General features: G+C 40.0%; 1 protein-coding gene across 6 annotated transcripts in view; it reads left to right on the plus strand.

Annotated features, from left to right (window-relative positions):
* Nucleotides 1–335: 335 nt before the first annotated feature.
* The window catches only part of Mtmr2 (myotubularin related protein 2), a 56,884-nt gene continuing 36,326 nt past the window's right edge, over nucleotides 336–20,893 (plus strand). For 2 of the 6 annotated variants that reach the window (XM_027415138.2, XM_027415135.2), the window contains exons 1-2: nucleotides 342–595; nucleotides 5,702–5,772. Coding sequence is in view for 2 of the 6 variants with exons in the window: in XM_027415133.2 (XP_027270934.1) it covers nucleotides 516–595 (80 nt within the window). In the remaining 4 variants the exon portion in view is untranslated. Of the gene's footprint in view, nucleotides 596–5,701; nucleotides 5,773–10,325; nucleotides 10,345–20,893 lie in introns of those variants that run through there. The other 4 variants (XM_027415137.2, XM_027415133.2, XM_027415134.2 and 1 more) reach the window with 4 other exon arrangements.

Here is a 20,893-nt window from a genome sequence, read left to right on the forward strand (position 1 = left end):
GCTTCACTGCTGCCTTTACACAACGGATTCTTACCTCGGGTACGCTGCACCTTTTGCTACTCCAACCTCACCCTTCAACACTTCTGTCCCTCCATCTCCCCAGGTTTCTCCCTCCTCCCTCCCCACCTCATGCCATAGGCTGCCCTCGTTCCTCGACTCCACCGCTCCCAAGCCTTCCCATCCCCGGGTCTGCTCTCTGACACAAACGGGCGTTGCCTTCCTTCAGGAAATTTCCCTCTTAGCTCAAAGCCTCCACCCCGCTCGCCGGCTCCCCCTCTTCACGCAAGACTCACGCCGGGCGGCCAGGGCGCACGCGCAAGGCCCGGCGTTTCAGGGCCCGGGGGTCCCGGCTCCCAACAGCCCCCGCGCGCGGTGCAGGCTGGGTGAACATGGCCGCTTCCGGTCTCGCACTCAGGCTGGCGCGGCACTGACGGCGGCTGCGGCTCCGCGCGCTCCTCCCTCTGCCTCTCTCGCCGGCGGCCGCAGAGGGCTCAGCGACCTCCCGTCCTCGCGCCATGGAGAAGAGCTCGAGCTGCGAGAGTCTCGGCGCGCAGCCCGCGGCGGCACGGCCGCCCAGTGAGGACTCGCTGTCCAGGTGAGGCCGCAGCGTGTGGGGACGGAGGCCGGGGCGAGCGGGAGGATGGAGAGGCCGGGGCGGCGGGAGAGGGTGCAGAGGCCGGGGCATGCCGCAGGAGAGGCGGGGGCGGCGGGAGAGGGAGCGGGAGGGCAGAGCTGGGGGGGCATGGAGAGGCCTCGGAGAGAGAAGCAGCCCCGGGCAGCCAGTGCGAGCATGGAGAGCCCGGCAGAGCCATGCCAAGAAGCTTCGCTGGGTCCTCGGCGTGAGAGCTGAAAATGCAGTTTCTTGGTGGCCGATGCCCTTCTTATTCCTGCTTCATTCCCGCTCGTGGTGGTTTTTACTTCAACAGGAGTTCTGTTGTCGAGGGCTTGACGTTTTCACTCTTCTGCCCTCCCTGTCACAGGGTTTGGGGGCCAGCACATGACCAGACAGGTGGCCTGTGGGGACGTTCAGAGAGACAAGACTGCTTCGGTTTAAAGTGGGGCGGGGACGCAGAGTCTCACACAGCCAGTTTCTTAGTTCAAACATGAGTGACATTGCCAACATAGTGCACATTATATGTGGTGTCTGTTTGGGACATTCTTTAATTAACTGTAGGTAGTAGCCTCATTCTAGAAACTTGTTAGCTTCATTTTAAGTTTAATGTAGGCCAACAGTCACAGGTGATTATCATGTACAGGCAGGGTAGACTATGCTATTTCTATTAGTGTATTTTCAAGTTTTGTTTTGTTAGTCTACGGAGTACAAAGTACTACAAGCCAAGTATGGATGTTTGACTGTGTGGTAGCTCAGCTTTTTCTGACCTGTCACTCTAAAGTTGTACTTTATTTTTTTGTTTTTATTAAGAACTTGAATAAATTATCTTATAACTTTGCTTTCGTATACTCCACAAAATAATCTTTAACACTGCCTAATGTATCACACAATTTCTTTCACCCAGTAGACTGATAACATTGAGTACTATTTAAATTTTTTTTTATGTGTGTGCTTGCATGAGTTTTTGTGTACCACATCCATGCAGGAGCCCAGGAAGTCATAAGGGGTATCAGGTTTCCTTAAACTGGAGGGACAGGGCAGATGTAACCCTCCTGTAGGTGCTGGGAACTGAACCCTGGTTTTCTGCAAGAGCAGGAAGTGCTCTCAACTGCTGAGCCATCTCACTCATCAGCTCTGACTTAAATTTCTATTGAGTTTAGCTACAAGGAAAACTATACAAAAATCATTACCTTCTATTTGTTGGAAAATAGTAACTATTTCCTCAGCTTAGCAAAAAACTTCAAATTTATAACTGAAGTCGATAAAACTCTCATCTCTGATGGTCTCAAATACTTCTATTATGAGATGAATTTAGTTGAATATTGTTTGAATAGTTAATTGATAGTGTTCTTTCTGGGAAGAATATAAATATGAAAATGAACTCTGTATCTAGTTACAGGGGCCATTGTTTTTATTTTAATAATTTTTTTTTTCTGAAACAAGGTTTCTCTGTAGCTTTGGAGCCTGTCCTGGAACCCTCTCTGTAGGCCAGGATGGCCTCGAATTCACAGAGATCTGTCTCTCTCTATCTCCTGAGTGCTGGGATTATATTCAGTTGAAGTTGCTTGAAAGGAAGTCTGTAGTTCCCTACTGAAAGTATGTTGTCTTGATGGAGCGTGTGAGTCCTTTTAGGTTGTGCTGGTTTAACTTTGCCTTCTGGGTCAACATAGATCTGATACTTTTGGCTTTAAAAGACCTCTTTTTTCTTTATTCAGATAGTTTCTAATCAATGGTAGTAAGCAGTATGTGTGATAAATCTTGCTTTTTATTGCCTTCTTTAGGCAGCTCTTGCATACTCTGCACACATATAGCTCCCCATCCCTAGGATGTTGGGACAGACTTTAACATAATTTTAGTTTTGTTGGTCTTGCTCTCATTCTTGGTGTAAGTAGGACTCTACAGAATATAAATATAAATGCTCTACTATAGGCCAGTTATGAAGACTCGGATAGACCTGACCTTCAGCAATGTACCGTACTATTTTACCACCTACATCTGGTTTCCATCTTCTGGGCTGTGTACTATAGATTGCACTGTCTGAGTAGGTTTCTTTGATGTCTGCTTTTTTACAGTGTGTAGTCAGATGGTAAGACGCTGCGTCTAGTAGGTGCTCTGAACATTGGAACAAAGGAATGGTGCATGTTTCACCGCTGGTCTTCCTTGCTGTCCTCATTCAACAAAAGACTTTCCTGTTGTGATTGACCTGAACAGTTGCAAACTCATGTTCATCCTCAGCTTTCTTGTATGTGAGCCACAAGGCACCCTGTGTGGTCTTTATTGGCAGCATTCTCTTTTCTATGTGTGGTCCTTTTGTTATGTCCTCCTCACCTTGTTTGTCATCTTCTAATCTTGATTACTTTGACTCCCTCTTCTCTAATTTTCCATGTTAGTCATTTTAATGTATCTTTTTTTCATCATCATATATTCTTGTGCTGTAGTTACTCTGGGTAATACTTGCTTGTCTCTGGTTATTTTGGTTTTATCAGTTTTCTAGTTGACAAATAATTTAGCATGCATGTTCCATGTCCCATATTTATGCTTAACTTCATTAACAAAATAAGAAGATTTACACATGCTGAAGATCATTCACAGCTGATTGCTTTTTGTTTTGAGAAAGACTCACTGTGTAGCCCAGTCTCGCTTTGAGCTAAAAAATTTTCTGCCTTAGTCTCGTGAGTTTTGTGATTACAGTTGTGCACTCTCTCTCCTACCCTTCAACGTAATTGCATTTTTTAAATTGCATGTCTTTCTTAACATTATCATCATTTGAAAATAGTGAATCCTGGGTTACCATTTCTGTGAATTTTAATTATAGTTTTAAGAGTTTCCAGGATGCCTAAAGCATATTTTGTTTCAAAATCTCATCTGTAGTTTTAACTTTAAGGACATTTGAAAGTGATATATTGGTAGGAAATGTGCTTCCAGGTTTTTTCAGTGGTGATGGATTTGTATACAATCACATTCTTATCCATTCACATCATGACTCATCGTGCGTTTTCTGAGGCCTCTGTCCAGAACTAGTGTTAGAAGTTACAACTTCAGGACAGAGTGACTATCTGGTTGATTGTCTCCCTTGACATTGTTATTACCGGCACTGAGTCAGGCACTTACAATCAGTGGTAATCTAAAAATTATTTTGGAATTCATTATTCCTAAACCCTAAAAGAACTTTTAATTTCTATGTAAGGCCCAATAGTATTGTGAACTAACCAGTACTTATTATCAAGAGTTTTAAAAGCCCGATTACTATTCAAAATATGACAGTTAATCCTGAAGCAGAGATTGTATCCTGTGTACTTTTTTGTTGTTGTTATTGTTACTAAATCTCATCTTTAAAGGACATTTTCTGAATATTTATTATTTTCAGTTGTGAATAACACAAGTCAAAACTGTAGACTCTAGGACTTTTCCTAAAAATAGGGATCCTAATGTAATGCATCACACTAAGATACATTTATAAAAATGTTATAATGGAGAAATTATGTGAGAGCATAAATAAACAAACCAGTGCAACCAGCATTGCACCCAAGGGAAGGAAATAACTCTGGAGGGTACACAGGTCCAGAAGGCAGGAAGTTTATTTTGGAAAGATTCCAAATTAATGCTATTGTATTAAAAACCACGAGGGCCTAAGATTGCATGTGATTCTGGGTTTTGAAGAGTGGAAATTCTCCTATTCTAGTGTGGAATGTTTTCCATTTTAGGGAAAATGTCTTGGAATATGTCTTATTATCTTTATGCCATAAATGGCTGAATCTCCTAAAGAGATGCTAATAAAGGACCTGGAATGATTTTATAAGGCTGATTTCTACAGGAAGTCAGGTTAAAAATGGGACTCTACAAAGTGATGATGTCAGGAGGTTTCAGATACTCAGAGTACAGGGGACTGTGGAAGATGTCCTCTGAGTGGACAGTCATCATTTCAGTCCTCTTTCCTGCAGCTCTGTAACACAGCTAACTGCTTATCTTTCCCACTGTAACATACTTGGAGACCACTAAAAGAACAAGCTGCACAGCTCTTCCTTGCTTGGTACATAGGATCCATGGTAGGAACCACTTTCTTTCACAGACTATTGCTACTGTGAATATCCTTGAACTCTTTGAGCTATGCTCAGTAATAGTATAAGGTCCCGAGGAAACTAATCCTTAGGGCTCTGCCTCTCCGTGACATACCCACCACGGTTATGCTAACCAATGAGACATTTTCCATGAGTTCCATAAATGCTTGCTGTTCTTCTCACATAGTCTGTGACACTGCAGAATTCCTGTTCCTGATGGCAGCAAATGAGTGGTTCTGTCTCACCTTGAGTTTGTGCCTTTGTAAAAAGGACAATAATTAATAGGTCAGTCATTGAGCTATAACTTTCTTGACCTAAGCAAAGATGCCTGCCTGTAAAGGTAAAAAACAAAGTTAATAAATCTTATTTTATTAATACTAAAAATATTCTTTCATTATATTAAAGGGGGTAATAAAAATAGAAACATTCAGGGTAAGTTTTGCTTTTCACATGATAGTTGTTACAGTAACAAATTAATAGAGTTAGTAAACAGCATAATGTAGATAATAGCCCTGAATGTTTGTTTTAGGCTTACTGTGTGTGGACTGTGGCACTAAGTTACTTATGTGTTTTTCTCAGATAAGTCTGTGTAAGCTAGACAGTATACATTTTCCATTTTACAGAGAAGAGAACTGAAGGTTAGAGTGGGTTGGCCGTGGAGTCCAGGTCTGTGTGATGGAAGTGACTGTGCCTGAAGATTAGGTACCTGTGGTTCAGACAGCTTTGCAGTTAGAGGACAATTCCTGCACAGATTGACACTGGTTGCAGAGGTATTTTCTTGCATGTTAGTGAATTGAGTTTTTTTTTTAGCTTTGAATATTCCTTTTTTCACACAGAAAGCAAGATGCCTGGTGATTGTGTAGTTTTCATTTGCAAGGACAGTTTTACATTTGGAGGTCACATGAATTATGCAAGTAAAGCTTTTTCCCTTCCTTCCCTGCCCCTCCGACTTTGCACAGTCATTTAGAATACTTAACTCTAGGGCTCATTCAGTGTCTGAACCCCTAAGTTCCTTTGTGTTTGTTTACAGTTAATGTGTTAAGAGCCATTGACATTTGAAGATCATCAGAAGTGAAGATAAAAGATCTCAAAAATTATAATGTAAGTGAATGGGAAACTACAAAAATTGGACAGAAATTAATATTGCCAATAATAACCTTTGGAATCCTATATTACCCCAAATGAAATTTGTTCATATGAGTAATCAGTAACTTCAAACGTTAGTGCCATGTTCCAGTCCAGAACATCCTTTTGTCTGGGGAAAGCAGTCATTAAGTTTTAGTCACCCAGTAATTTTCCATTGGGGTATGCGGGTGCCTCTGTGTACTTCCTCCCTTTTCTTCTCTAGGACTTTGAAGTTTGATGTGAGAACAGGATGAATAGGGAACAAATTATATTTATGTGGAGAGTTTGTTTTCTGGCAGCAGATACATACATACAGATACATAGATAACCATTTTGTGTGTCTTAGTCATAAAGAGTAAGCTGTTTCCTCCCTTCCCACCTTCTCCTTTCATCCCTTCATTTCTCTCTGATCTGTTGAGTATTCACTATGTCTGTTTATGATATGGGCTAGATCCTACATTTTTCCCCTCCTGAGACAGGGCTTAATGTAGCCCAGCCTGGCTTCAAACTCACTTTGCAGCTTAGTGTGGACATGACTTCTGATCCTCTTGCTTCTTTCTACCACTCGAGTACGAGGACTACAGAAGATTGTTGCACTTGAGTTTGGAAATTCTTCAGACCAAACTGTGGGCTTTTTAAATGCCAGGCAAGCTCTCTACCAATTAGTTTCCTTAATTCTTGATAGCTTGGTGCTATGACAGCTATATTACTGTTAGGTACATCAGGACCACTCAGTGCTTTTCAGATGCTCTGGAGACCTGCACATTCTAGTTCAGGTGGTGTTTGGTGAACATGTGGTTTGCAGTTTCTAGCCATTCTGAAACACAGGGAACAGATCCAAGAATCTGTACTGAATGAAGTCTGAGAACCATCAGTTCAGATGCTTTTTGGAGTCCTAGTCCAACTCCAAGAGTTTGAAGATGAGGGAAAGGCATTGGGAAGTTTATTTATCCAAAGACACAGTTAATTTTTGGAGGCTGGGAAAAGTTAAGTGTTTTTTCTTTGAAGCCTTCACAGGTCATGTTGTATGTTTTGTTTGGCTAGACAGCCTTGCTATGCTTAGTGTTTATAAGCCCTTCCTCCATCTCACATACTAGTATCATAACCAGTCCACCATTGTACCTGGAAAAACCTAGAAGCCTGAAGATCACAGTTTCTGAGTCTTTAGCCAGATGTATGGCTGATTGTGACTTTGAAATAATCATTGGGTAATAGTTTGGGTGGAGAAAGAGCACTTTTTTTGTAGGTCAGACTTTCATAGTCTTGTCTGGATTGAGGTTCTATGCTTCTGACGATCTGACTTCTTTTCGTAGAGTCTGTAAGTGGGAAGTATGGGCTAGCTGTGTTGTGAGCAGCTCTGTTCATTGTTTTTCTCCCCTTGGGCTCTGTGAAGCACAGTGTTAGGAGTTGTTGAGTTAACTGTTTATGGAGCCACAGATACAGCCATTGATATTAACTCATATTTGTAATATTTTGTAACAGTATATTTGTAATACTTTGGTATTTATTGAAAACTCTAAGGAATATTTTGAACCATATGTTTTGACTTAATTTTATTACTTTACATATTTTATATCGTGTCTTATAGTTCTTGAGTTGTACCTTGTATTCATAGATGAAGTTTACCCAGTTAAAAAAAAATACCCTGTTATGTTGGAAACATGAAAAAGTTGGATTATATAATGTTACTACTCAGTTTCTGAGTGTTTTGATATATGTCTTAAAGGATGCTTTTCAGATGTTAATAATTTGCTTTTGTGATGTGGGAACCAAGCTGAAGCTTGAAGTTGCTCAAAGTGCTTCTTGTAAGTTGTTGTTCACCTCTGCACACATATTATCATTGGCTTCATAGATCCCAATTCATTATCATTGGTTTTGTAAACTATAGGCTCAAATTTGCAAATAGATCATCTCTCAAAGGGAACTTAGTCTGGGAGTATAGCTCATTGGTAAAACCAATGTTAGGCATTCCCAGGTTCAGTCCCCAGCATCATAAAGGAAAAAGAAAGAAAAATGGGACTTTATTATGTAATGTTAATTCCCTTCCAAAGACATTTACTTAAGTAATTTCATACATGCAGAAAGATACTTCAGAATGACACTATATTTCTAGGATAACCTGGGAAATGTTTGAAAAACTAGAATGTCATAGTTTTAATGTAACTGCTACCTATGGAGTTGCCTTGTTAATTATAGATGTTTGCCATTGATTTAGTTTAAAATCAGAATGAAAAATGTATACATTGATCAGTTGAACCTGTTTCTTACTTCTTGTGCTCAGATTTTGTTAAGTATTTAAGTATGTGTTATTAAAGTAATCTTTACACAAGTACCTAAATTTCTCTTTCATTGTGTAAGAGTCTGTGATGGTTAATGTCACTTGGTAAGATCTAAAATCCCCTGAGAAATGGGTACCTGACATGCCTGTGGGGAGTTATCTTGATTTTGTTATTCCATGTGGGAAGACCCATTTAAATAGAGGTTGGGACCATTGTCTGAGCAGGGGAGCCTTGTCTACAAAATGGAGAAAGTGAGCTGCGCTCTAGTGCATTCATCTCTGCTTCTTGACTCTGGATGTGAGTAACCAGCCTATTGCTGGGACTGTGCAGCCTTGATGGACATGTCCCTGAGCTGTGACTTCTTCAAGTCGCTTTTGTCAGGCCTCTTCTGACAGCAACAGAAGACACTGAAGCAGAATCTTACTGATAAGTTCAGGTTGTCACCTTCACTACTTCAAATACTCAACAGTACTATATTGGAAGACTTCTTCCAGCAAATCTTCATGAAAGAAAATGATTAGCAAATAAATAAATGAATATTCACTCATCTATTCAGTGTAATCACAGAAGCTAATAAGCATGCAATTTGTATTTTATGGTTTCTCAGGAGAGCCCTTATTATCATGATAGATACAGACTCAGAATTTTCCAGTGTCCCTGCTAATAAAAGATGGAACTGGAATTTGGATTTTCGTATAAGTGTGCTGTTGATTTTTTACTCCCAATATAAATTATAGCGTGGAAGTGGTAAAAAGTTCTTGGGATGTACATTTTGCTGATTAAAGGAAATTTCTTCTGTTGGAAAGTTGATGATAGGCTCATCTTGTCCAGTCAGTTCCATTAAAGTCTAACTACAAAGATCTCATTTCACCTAATCCTTCTCTTTCTCTGTATTCATTTAAAACTACTTCAAAAACATAAAAAAGACATTCCTCAGTCCTGTCATAAAAATAAAGAGAAAATGAAAAAAGCTAGAAGTAATGACTCTATGGCCTGTTATTTGTGGCAACCAACCAGAAATGTAAGTATGTAGGGAACCGTGTTCAAAAGTATGGATGCACACCATTGTCGTGTAGGAATCCATGAATGGTAACTCAGGTATCAACTAGTCCAGGCTAGGAAGAGGATGGAGAATGGGTTGTGTTTTCTTAGTGCTTTGGCTTAGTGATAGGAAATGAGCAGTAAAACCCAATTCCACTTCCTCATCGTCACCCAGACTTTGAAGTCTGTGTGGAAAGTTAAGTTAATTGGAAGGACTGTGATTTGTGCAGTAATAGTAGCGTTTGTCCTGGGAAAGGACCTGCTTAGTTTAAGGCATGACACCCATTCATTTAACAGTGAATTCACATATGCAAGTAGCATGAGAAGATTATACAAAAGTCATTTATTAAGACACAGATGGGGGCTGGTGAGATGGCTCAGGTAAGAGCACTTGTTGCTCTTGCAGAGGACTCAGGTTCAGTTGTCAGCACCTATATGGCAGTTTACAACCATTGTAACTCTGGTTCCAGGAGATCCAAAACCTTCTGACCTCTGCAGGCACTAGGCATGCATATGGTGTACAGACACACATGCAGGTAAAACATTCACACAAAATAAACAACTGTAAGAATAGTCTTAGTGGGTATGTGTTGTTCTGTGCTTGCCGAGATCAGAGTGTTGCCCAGATCAAAGCTTTACTGACTAAGGTGACTACCAGTTCAGGCTTTAGGTATCTTGAGTTACAATCTGAAAAATTCAGTTTAAAATATTTCTCTCAGTTAACTCATGTGTAAGGAACTTTTCCTGTAGGCAGCTTGTGAGTCCACTTAAGTACTAACTTAAGGTGCTCTCTTTAATACAAATAATAAAATAGAATTGGAGGAGTTATTTTAGGACTTCTGTGACTGTGGGGACAGGCCCGGTGTTGGTGCTAGTGCTGGTGCTCAGCCCTTGTTGCTGGCCCCACCCACCTCCTGTTGACAGTCACTTTGATTACAGTGCTTTGGTGTTTGCCAGTTCTGTTACTGTGGGGAAAACAAGTCTTGCAGGCTGTTACCAGTATAAATTGGTTGTTCAGATTTATGTTGGAATTAACAGGTCACATGCACTGAATTGATCTGGAAATAAAATGATACCAATGTAACCGTGTGTTCTAGATGATCTGTTCTTACTTCCTTGGAATTTTCCAAAGTGCCAGCCGGTGTCAGCCAAGGCTGTCTGAGCTCAGGTCCACTTTGTTCTCTGAATGAAGATTGATTTCTGTCATCAGACACGGTGATAACACAAGGTTTGTGTCACCTCTATTGTCCTTCAGATTGGTTACATTTAAACATGTAGAGCAAGCTGGAGAGATGGCTTAGCCGTTAAATGCTAGGCTCACAACCAAAAATATAAACATGGTAGAGCTTGCACGGTGTTTGAAAACGAATTAAAAATGTACAGTACTGTGTTCTGGTGAAGTTGTTTTCTGTTTTGGAGACAGATATTCTGACAGTAAGTTTTTTGTGTTGCAGAACACACTGCAGGCCTTTTATTATTTAAGTAAAAATTTCAACAGAATGACTAACAAGCATAAGCACACACAATGCTTAGGAAGGACACTAGTCCATTGTGTGAGTGTTGAGTGCAAAATTTGCATTCCTAGAAAATCTTTCTCCCAATCACAATACAGAACACATTCTTTAATATCCGTGGGCAGCAGCATTAATAACAAGAAAACACTCTCAAAAAAGTACCTCTTCTTTTCATGGGATACTCAACAAAAATTGAATTGGTAGTGAGAGAATCTGTTTAAACAAGGCAAGTGGTTTAGATCTTACTGCAGCAGCTGTGGTCAGCTGAGCCTGGGAGTGGAAGAAACATGGCTTATCCTGAACCCTCTTGAGACTTGTTTATGAGGAGTGTGAAACACAGGTGACATGACTCTAACTTCCGTGCTGTTTTGAGTTAAGAATGTGTGATGTTAGTTACATTTCTAGTATCTCTAATTTTCGATTTTATAAGAAGTGTTTTTATTGACTTTAGGAATAGTGGGTTAGGAGGAATTAGGGGCATGAATGTTGGAATCTGTTAGTGCTTGGGTTTTAGTTTCTGTTTATTATTGTTGAGTGCTGACAAGGATTTTATTAACAATCCAGCAGACCAGTATGTCAGAGACAGTACTTTGCCATTGCTTTCATTAAAAAATACTGGTGGTAGACTTGACTTTGTGTTTGAAGATTGGATTAGTGTTATTGAATAGATTGAAAGTTGTGCATGGAGTGTGTGTGTGTGTGTGTGTGTGTGTGTGTATTTTTTAAAAGTTCCCCTAGTATTTATACTCTATTATAAGGTTGAGTTTTGGCCAGAAAGATTTTGAGTTTAGAAACTTGTCAGTTTTATATTGTACATGAAGACACTTTACAGTGAAGATAGGCTTTTAGGTCCAACTGGTTGATTTCCTCTCTATTTTTAATGGTTCCTTATTTATGATTTCATTTGTTACTCTTCTGATATGGTGCTCTTGTATTTCCACAATGCTGTTGGTGAACACTTCCTACTAGTTCAATATTAAACAATACTTTTATATAGTATCAACATTTTATAAAGAATGAGCTTAGATTAAGTTGATTAAATATATTTGTCTGGTGTGAAACCAAGATTCTTTGACTGAAAGCTCATGTTTCAGCCACTGGGTTCTCTGTCTGTGTTTCATGTTTTCCTTGGTGAACCTTCCTTCTCACATTTGGCTATGATGAGGTGTGAGAGTGTCAAACTAGCACCTCGGTTAGCCTGCCAGTCTAACCTACTTTGTACAATACATGATACACAACAGCATTTGTTGGTTATGTAGCAAAAAGAAAAGGAAAGTGATTTAAGAAATTCCTGCTTCCTCAAATGGAGAAGAGGGAGAGTAGGAGGGCAGTTAGCTGACCCTGCCATTCCTTAGACTCCATTTTTCTACAAAGCTGAGGTGGTGCCTTGAGGTATGGGGATGTTTGAGGTGGTGTGTGAAACCTGCTGTCTGCAGACATTATTGTTTCTTTAGCAGCATTAACAAAGGATGCTTCTAGGTCTGGTAATGTGTCAGTACTTCTGTGGGCACTCAGAGGTGCCAACATTCATTTGCTTAGCAGGAATTTTCTTAATTTGCAAGTTTGCATCTTTAGTCACTTCAAAAGAAACCCCAGAAAAGTAGGTTCTTTAACTTTTGATACTGTTTTGAAAAGGACAGAGTAATTCCTGTCTGTCTGCTGATACCTGGCCTGTGTTACTGTTCACATCAGTGCTGCACTTTGTGGTAGTAGAAGTTTTGAATAGGACAGCAAAGGAAGAGGGCATTGTGGTACCACAGTAGATGAGTAGCTGTATGAGAATGACTGAGTCAGATGACAGGGTTCTGTCTGGTTCTCGTGGTGCGTGAAGCACTGCCACTGACAGAGCGCAGGGATGGCTGGGGATGGAGACTGAGTGCTCTCGCTGTTCTGTGCCCTCCTTTTTTGTATATGTGCGTTCTGTTCTTTCAGAGCTATATGGGATTCATGGAGAAATAAGCATTCAAATAATACCAGCTTTATTCTTTTTATGTAGGAATTTGGAAGAGTGTAATTTGGGCTAGAAAGGGAAGAGAATCTTGGATTGACTTCCATTTTTTAGAGTAATGATGAGAATTTAGATAAATGCATTCTCCCAGGCCAGTACACAACCATTAAGTTACACCCCAGCTGTTTGTGAGTTGTTAATGGTCTTCTTTAATACAGTACAGTAAAATTGTAATGCTGTTGTGAGGGGTAGTTCTCATAGGAAAAACTGTCCACCTGAATAATGTAAAGTGTAATGGACATCTTGGACAGTGCTGGTTATATTCTGACCAGTTTTGCTGTAATGCTTCATCAGTTTCTAAGATTTGTGCTGCTTATGCTTCCTGTGTTGACCTAACTTTACTTTATGCTTCCTGTGTTGACCTAACTTTACTTTCTGAAGAGAGGCATTAATGCTCGGGGGCATGGAGTGTTGTGATCACTCCTGTTGCACAGCATAGTTGACTCTGTGTTGTTTTGAATCTTACTAATATTTACATGTTATACAGTGCCTTAGAAGTTGCTAGTTAGGGCTTTGAGCTTTGTCAGTATATGTTTAATAAGTATGTGTATGTGTGTATGCTTGTGTGTTGTGTTTATGTGTGTCTATTTGTGTATGTATTTGTGTTTATACATATGTTGTGTTTATGTGTATATATTTGTTTATATGTATTTGCATTTATGTATGTTTGTGTTTATATGTGTGTTTTATGTGTGTATATTTATATGTGTATATGTGTATATGTGTGTGTTCCTATTGAAAGATATATAGGAATAGAAGATTGTGATTTTAATTTTAGTTCATAACTCTGCTTCCTGGCTCAGGCAAAAAGGCCCACACTAATCAGGAATAAAAAACAAATAATGCTGAGGGTCAAGGCTAGCATTTTTCAAATGTTTACATTTGTGTGTATGTGCACAGACTGGGAGAGGAGAGTTGGGGACTATTTTTGCTCTCAGGAGTGGAAGAGTTATTAAACCTAGCTTAACAAAATGATTTCAGTGTTTGTAACAGTAGCTCTCAGTTCCTGTCAGTCTTGAGTCTTATAGTCTCCCTCTGCTGACACTGATTATGGGAACTCTTCTGTTTTCTTCCTTGATTTTTCTTTATTTTGAGACAGCATTTCATTAATTCTATTAGCAGGCTAGAAGTTGCTACCTTTCCTTGCTTCCTAAGCCTTAGGGGGCCTGTCCTTCCACATCCTGCCAACTCTGGTTCTTGGTGTTTCGGTTGTGGGCTTAGCCTTTCACAAACGGATGAGCCATCTCTCTATCCCTAACTCCGTTTCTTTAAGGATCAGATTGGTAGACTTTCACCCATTTTAACTTTCCACTTCTGTACTGAACTCCATTGTGGTCAACTGAGGTTTTCTAATGGTTAGATGTCCTTTTCTAGCCTCCGTTAAGTAAAATAACAGTTGGCATGGTATTGTTTGTGAGGAAATGTGCTAAGCTGTTAGATGTATTATTGTATTCATCATTATAAGTATATGAATAGCTCTTAGCATTGCTAAGTACTCAGTAGGTATTAACTAATTTATCCAATAAGTTTAAATAAAATTAAACCTATGAGTGTCTATCATATGCCAGCTATTATCATAGAGCTAGGCTAGTGTTTATCATCTTTCAAGAAAATTATTACCCTCCTAAGGAATGTTTTGGCACATTTCTCTGTCCTATCCCCTCTTCCTCATGCTCACACAGTGGGTATGATTTTATCTACTGTGTTTGGGAATTAAAATAATAAAATTTTCACTGATTGTGTTAGTATATGCTTGCAATGCCAGTACATGAGCAGTGGAGATAGAAGAGTCAGGGATTCAAGACTAGCTTGGGCTACATAAAACTTTATCTCAGAAACCAAAATAACATTTAAAATTTGTTGTTGGTTTTTTTTTTTTTTTTTGGCCCTACCTCAGTGGGCCATTTTATTCACACCCATGGGGCTCATATTCTCCCATTGGGAATGTGTGTTCTGGATTCTGGGGATCCCATAATGATCAGTATCGATAGGATGTGGAATCCTTAAAGGTTTACACTTAAAAGAATGTGGGACACAGAAAATAAACACATAAGACACACGTGATGCTGTAGGTAGGAAGGAAGGAAGGAAGGAAGGAAGGAAGGAAGGAAGGAAGGAAGGAAGGAAGGAAGGAAAGAAGGTTGTTAATGATACATTTTAAATATGAACTGACTGTGAGCAGAAGTTCAAAAAAGGCCAAAGGGAAAACCAGGAATGTTTGCAAGAAAAGAGTCATCAGGAGTGGTACCCAACGGTGCCTGCAGGGAAGCCATAGAGCAACTAGGAGATGAGGTCAGGACAGCAGCAGATAGCGAGACAATGCATAGGTCGTTTGTTTTAAGGGCTTCACTTACCCTAGCATTGACATGGGAAGGCTTAGGAAAGTTGAGGAGAGATGAATGATGATGTTGGTTGCTGTGTTAAGAGTGAATGGAAGTGCAGAGGCAAGGCATGTGTTTTAGGAACTCCTTCAGGAGGGAAATGATACACTAGCAGAAGAGCTGTGTCACAGTGATTAGAGAATGCATGTGTTTCGAAGGCCAAAGACGTTCTTGAGAAAAAAGTGAAAAATGTCTGGGTGGTGGTGGCACATGCCTTTAATCCCAGCACTTGGGAGGCAGAGGCAGGCAGATCTCTATGAGTTTGAGGACAGCCTGGTCTACAGAGCGAGTGCCAGGACAGGCTCCAAAGCTACACAAAGAAACCCTCTTCTTGAAAGAAAAAAAAGTGAAAAACAATTCAAGTTTTTGGTTGGAGGAAGCAGAAACAAGCATAGAGTTAGCTTTGGGGGTCTGTGGAGGCACTTAAATAAGTAATTTGTTGAAATCTGAGTCTAGGGAGGTCTAGAGTTGACCTGGAAGTCAGGGTTCCCTCATGTAGAGGTGGCAGTGTTGAAAGGCCCAGTGAAATTATTAAGGAGGGTTATCAGTGTCCTGGACAGGAGCAGTTCTATTGGTATAATAAAAGCCCTAATGAAGTGGGGTTAAGAGAGAAATCTTGCTCTGTAACACAAGGTGGACTGCAAGGGCTTTAAAAGGCCTAGGCTAGGTAAGAAGCCATGATTCAGGCTGAATCCAGGCTTTGTGATTGAGAAGTTTTCTTTGGGTTCATTTGGTTATGTGGCTATAGGTGTGGAATAGCAGAGAGCTGGATTTTATGAGTTTTTGGAATTAGGACTAGGTGTTGTTGGATATAGTTCAGTCTAGTTCTCAGAGTCTGAGACAGGAGGGTTCGAATAGGGGGAAGCCAGCCTGGGCTGCATATCAGCACTATCTGTCAAAGGGAGGAAGGAGGAAATTGAGAATATTAGAGTCGTGGTGATCCTGGAGCAACGTCTTTGAGAAATGAGAGTTTAGCTATGATCTCAACAGGGATGGTTTGCATGATGTGGGTTTAGGTCAGTCCACTCCCTAGGCCCAGACACAGAGGAGAGGTGTAGGAAAGTAGAGAAGTCAGAGAGAGAGAGAGAGAGAGAGAGAGAGAGAGAGAGAGAGAGAGAGGAGAGAGAAGAGAGAAGAGAGAGAGGAGAGAGAGAGAGAGAGAGAGAGAGAGAGAGTTGGGTGTGTGTTATGAAGTTGTGTCCTTAGGGCAAAATCTGGCATTAGGAGGCATAATAGATGAAGAGGCCATTTAGGAAGAGCTATAGTGAATACAGAGTTTGTGTAAGAAGCATGTTCAAGCCCAGGAGGATGCTCATTCCCCTTCAGTTTCATCTCTGTCAGAAGCAGAGAAAGCCAGGTAGAAGAGACCAGCTTCTGTGGCAGATGTGTGTATATTTCAGCCACTCATTTGTTACTCTGTCTGTAAATGCATTCTGTGGCGCTCATGTACTGGCTGAATTGTTGACTAACTGATGCATATACCTGATTTTAAAGGAAATATTTAGAACAGTATTTGATGGAATACTCGTTCGGTACAAGGTAGTGTTATTACATGATGTAGGCAGTAGCCAGGCAGCCTCAGACTGAGGAGTCAGGCTAGAGAAGTGTAAGTGGCACTTGGGATAGAAAGGTGGAAAGTGACTTCAGAAAACTCATCTGTGTTAAGGAGGAACTAGAGGAGAATCCAGAGGAAGATGTGACAGAACCAGCAAATCTTAATGGCAACAGAAGAAGCGTGGCTAGAAGACATGTGACAGGGTGTCACTGACAGTCAGGTTGAGGTATTCATGTTGAGTTCCTACTAAATGACTAGCGTTACAAGTCTGTAATACATGTGCGTGCTTCCTCCATGTAAAGGAGACTAGAAGAGGACAGGTTGAAGAGCATTGGAGGGAAAACTGACCTTGTGTCTGAGGACATTTCATCATCTGAGATGGGAAGGAAGAGTTGGTTTGAATGAAAGGAATTCACTAGGGTGGGGTAGGAAGTTGAATCCAGCCACCCCTCAGCACCTGTTTCCAGTCCTGTCAGCTTAGTGTTTTCAACGAGTAACAGACTGTGGTGGCAGAGTAATCGATAGGACATCTTTTATTGATACTGGGTTTTCTGTTTTATTTGACGACTCTGTAATATTAGCTAATGCTGTGTACTTATTTTAAAACTGTTTTGGCTTGTACTAAACTGATTTTCCATCTCTGATTATTATTTTTAACTTTTATTTCTCGTCTGTACACCAGTAGATATATAGTTGTATTTACTAAATACCAAATCCTTTCTCTACTCCTTGGATCAGTATAATTTAATGGATTAGACTTAGTCACTATCCAGCTTTCTCCATGGAGTAATAGCTTTCTGCTTATTTAGTGAGCAGATCAATTTGAGTAGTTTTGCAAGAACCCCACCTTCAGTGGCATCAGCATTTTATATATATTCTTTTTGCATTCCCTATCTGTTTAACCACTTGTTTTTTCTGTGACTCTTGTGTGTCATAATATGGACCTTTCTGGTTGTCTATTAAGTAACTTCCTGATAAACCAAAATTCTTCCAGAATTTTTCCAGCTTAAACCTTTCTCAGTCACATTTAATGCATCCTTCTCTGTGCACCTGTAGCACTTGTTTTTAAAGTTACTCTTAGAGCATAGTTAAATAAGTATCTGCATCGCTGGTGCCTGTTCCTTAATAGCACATCTAATACTGAACTCTGTGCATCTTTACAGTGGGAAGTCATGAATAAGTCAGCATCAAGTAAATGGATAAGTAACACATGCACAAATGCATAGAAAGTAAGCTCTGAGCCCCTCTGCCTCCTGGTACATATGGCAGCACACATCAGCTCCATCTGAAAAATTCCTAGACTGAATCCACCAGCTACACACATGATTCAGTTTGTTATCATGGCGGAGACTCTGAGCCTTAGGTACCTGGTATAAGTCTCACAAGCCCCAGGTGTGCTAACCCTACATGTTGTCAACACTGCTGCTGATTGTTCTCAAAGGGTGCTGACAACAAAAAGTTAAGAGCCACTACTGCTGTCTAATAGAAAAAGATTTTTCATAGTGACATTGGAGGGACTGGACTTGAGTATGTTGACCAAAGACATTGCTGTCAAGTAAGAGCTTGCTACTAACTTCTCAGTTACTTCCCTTGAAGCTTACTGATCGGAGTAGTACCACAGATTGTTTAAGGATTATTTGTCCTTCTCTCTGTCTTTTTCTGTGTAGCCCTGCTGTCCAGGAACTTGCTCTGTAGATAAGGCTGACCTCGGACACACAGAGATCTAATCCTCTTGCCTCTGCCTCCCAATTTCTGGGATTAAAGGATACACCACCACTGCCTGGCTATTTGTCCTTCTCTTCGGTCTAGCATCTTTTTGTTTTTGGTTTTTGTTTTTTTGTTTTTTTTTTCTAGACAGGGTTTCTCTGTGTAGCTTTGGAGCCTATTCTGGCACTCGCTCTGGAGACCAGGCTGGCCTCAAACTCACAGAGATTCCCTTGCCTCTGCCTCCCGAGTGCTGGGATTAAAGGTGTGCGCCACCAATGCCTGGCCAGGCTAGCATCTTAAAGGAAGTGTTTGCTCTAGTGTCTTAAGGAACCTTTGCCTGGGAGTGCATACAAAGGACTCCAGAAAGCACAAACCTTCCTTTTCTTTCACCCTCCACGTTTCCTCAAGTTTCTGTTTTATTTTATCTGTGCATCCTCATCATTGCTTCTAAAAGAGTTTGATTTGAATCATCCATTCTTTTGATCTTTATTCTTTCACTTGTGTATTTATCCAACAAGGACTTTGCAAGTATCTGCTCAATGCCAGTTGCATGTGAGAGTCTAGGGACAGAATGGGGTAACTAACATTCTTCTTTCTTGACATTTCCCTTCCTTCTTGAAATTTGCAATCTTATGATATGTAGCCAATTATTAAACACTTGCCAAGCTATATAGGAGCAGATTAGGATAAGTGGAAAGAAAGAAAACATGAAGTACCGTGAGCTTGCTCTGTGGGTCCCACATCCAATAGCATTCCTGAGGAGGAAGTGATGTCCCACCAGCCAGCTCCCAAATAATAACACAGAGACTTCTTATTATGACAGCTCAGCCTATAGCTTAGGCTTGTACCTAACTAGCTCTTATAACATAAATTAACCCATTTATATTAATCTGCATTCTATCATGTTGCATTGCCTCTCTGTTTACTCTCTTTGTCTCCCAAGTGCCTAGATTCTTCCTCATCTTCCTTTCTCTCCTTGGAAATCCCTTCTATACCTCATGTGTAGCTATTTGGCTGTTCAGCTTTTTAGTACACCAGTCATAGCAATCAATATACTTTCACACAATGTACAAATACCCCACAATATTTCCTCCTTTTTATCTAAATAAAAAGAAAGGTTTTAACTCTAGCAGGAAAGCTATATACAATAAGAACAATTATCAAGTAAGAATTACATCCACAATGTTTAGTCCATATATATTTGGCAAATTTGGAGAAAGTGCTGTATTTATACTATCTTAGTGAGTCCAAAGTTTTATGCCTAAACCATTTTCAACCGTAACATGTATTACCATCCTGGAAGTATCTTTTTAGAACTAAAAATATCTTCTTAGATAAACAAGATATTATGTTTCTCACCCTTATAAACTTTTCATCTCTTATGTAAATTTTTTTTTCTGAATTTGGTAACAAGGAAAACTCTATAACTGTCTCATCTTCAATTCCATCAGAGACTGGAGAAATATACAATACTATCTGAGTAAACGGGAACTGCAGAGCAAGCAGCTTCCAAAACAGTATAAATGACAGAGACATCTGGATGCCTGGACAGTCATCCAAGGTTCCTCTGCAACATTGGGGCATCCATCTTCAGCCTGCAGGCCTACAATATCTGACAAACTTTACTGTAAAGCCCAGCGTTATCTTGGCAAAGCTCAGCAGCCTTTTTCCTTTGTGACCAGTTTGGACAGTATATTGTCAGCAGTCAGGCAAGGGCAGTTTCTTACCCAAATGGCTAACTTTGCCATATTGAAGGCAAACTCTATATGGAGTTTCCTCAATGCCTATCATCCTATTATGTAGTAGATTGATGCTGCTAGGAGCAGATGTTTTTCACTATCATAAAAAGCCTTGTGTTATTAAAACATTTTAAATGCCATATTCTGTAGGTCTTTGAAGTGTTTGAAGACCATTTATTTAAAATATATCTGACCTTGAAAGCATATCTAATATGACTATAAGTTTGATTGTTATAGATAACTAACTAATAACCTGTCTTTTGTTGTTATCCTAAATAGCTTTCAAGGACTAAGACTTTACATTGCCTTTTTAAAAGAGCTGTGTAGGCATATTACCTTAAACAAGAATAGAAACATATACAGTATAACAATAACTTTAAATTTGTATCAATATACAAAAATATCTTTAAAAAGAGTAGAAATATATATAGAGTATGTTCTGACAAAAGCAACCTTAAATTTGTATCAGTATATACAATTCCATACCAGTGTAAAATATTTGAGATTAATAGTTGCTTTTTAGTTAAAAGTAGATTCAATAATTCACCCCTTTATTCTTTCATTCCTATATTCCTTTTTTCTTTTTAGAAAGATCATTGCATCCAATCTCCCTTGCTTAGTTTCCTCCCTTACCATGACCAGTAACAATTTGTAACCAACCTCCCTAAACAATGAAAAACATCCATAAATCACTGGATGACCAGAAACCACCCATCCCACCTCTTGGGAATGTGGGCTTCATGTTCTTTAAGCTGCTTCCTGTTGTCTGGGGCTGATGGCATCTTCAGGGGATCCTAAGAATGTTGGGATAATGGTCAAGTCCTGAGAAAGCTAGCTGTATTTTTTTTTTTAACTTTGTTTAGTCTGTGTGAT

Source organism: Cricetulus griseus, chromosome 4, assembly GCF_003668045.3.
Source record: "Cricetulus griseus strain 17A/GY chromosome 4, alternate assembly CriGri-PICRH-1.0, whole genome shotgun sequence".
Lineage (NCBI taxonomy): Eukaryota > Metazoa > Chordata > Mammalia > Rodentia > Cricetidae > Cricetulus > Cricetulus griseus.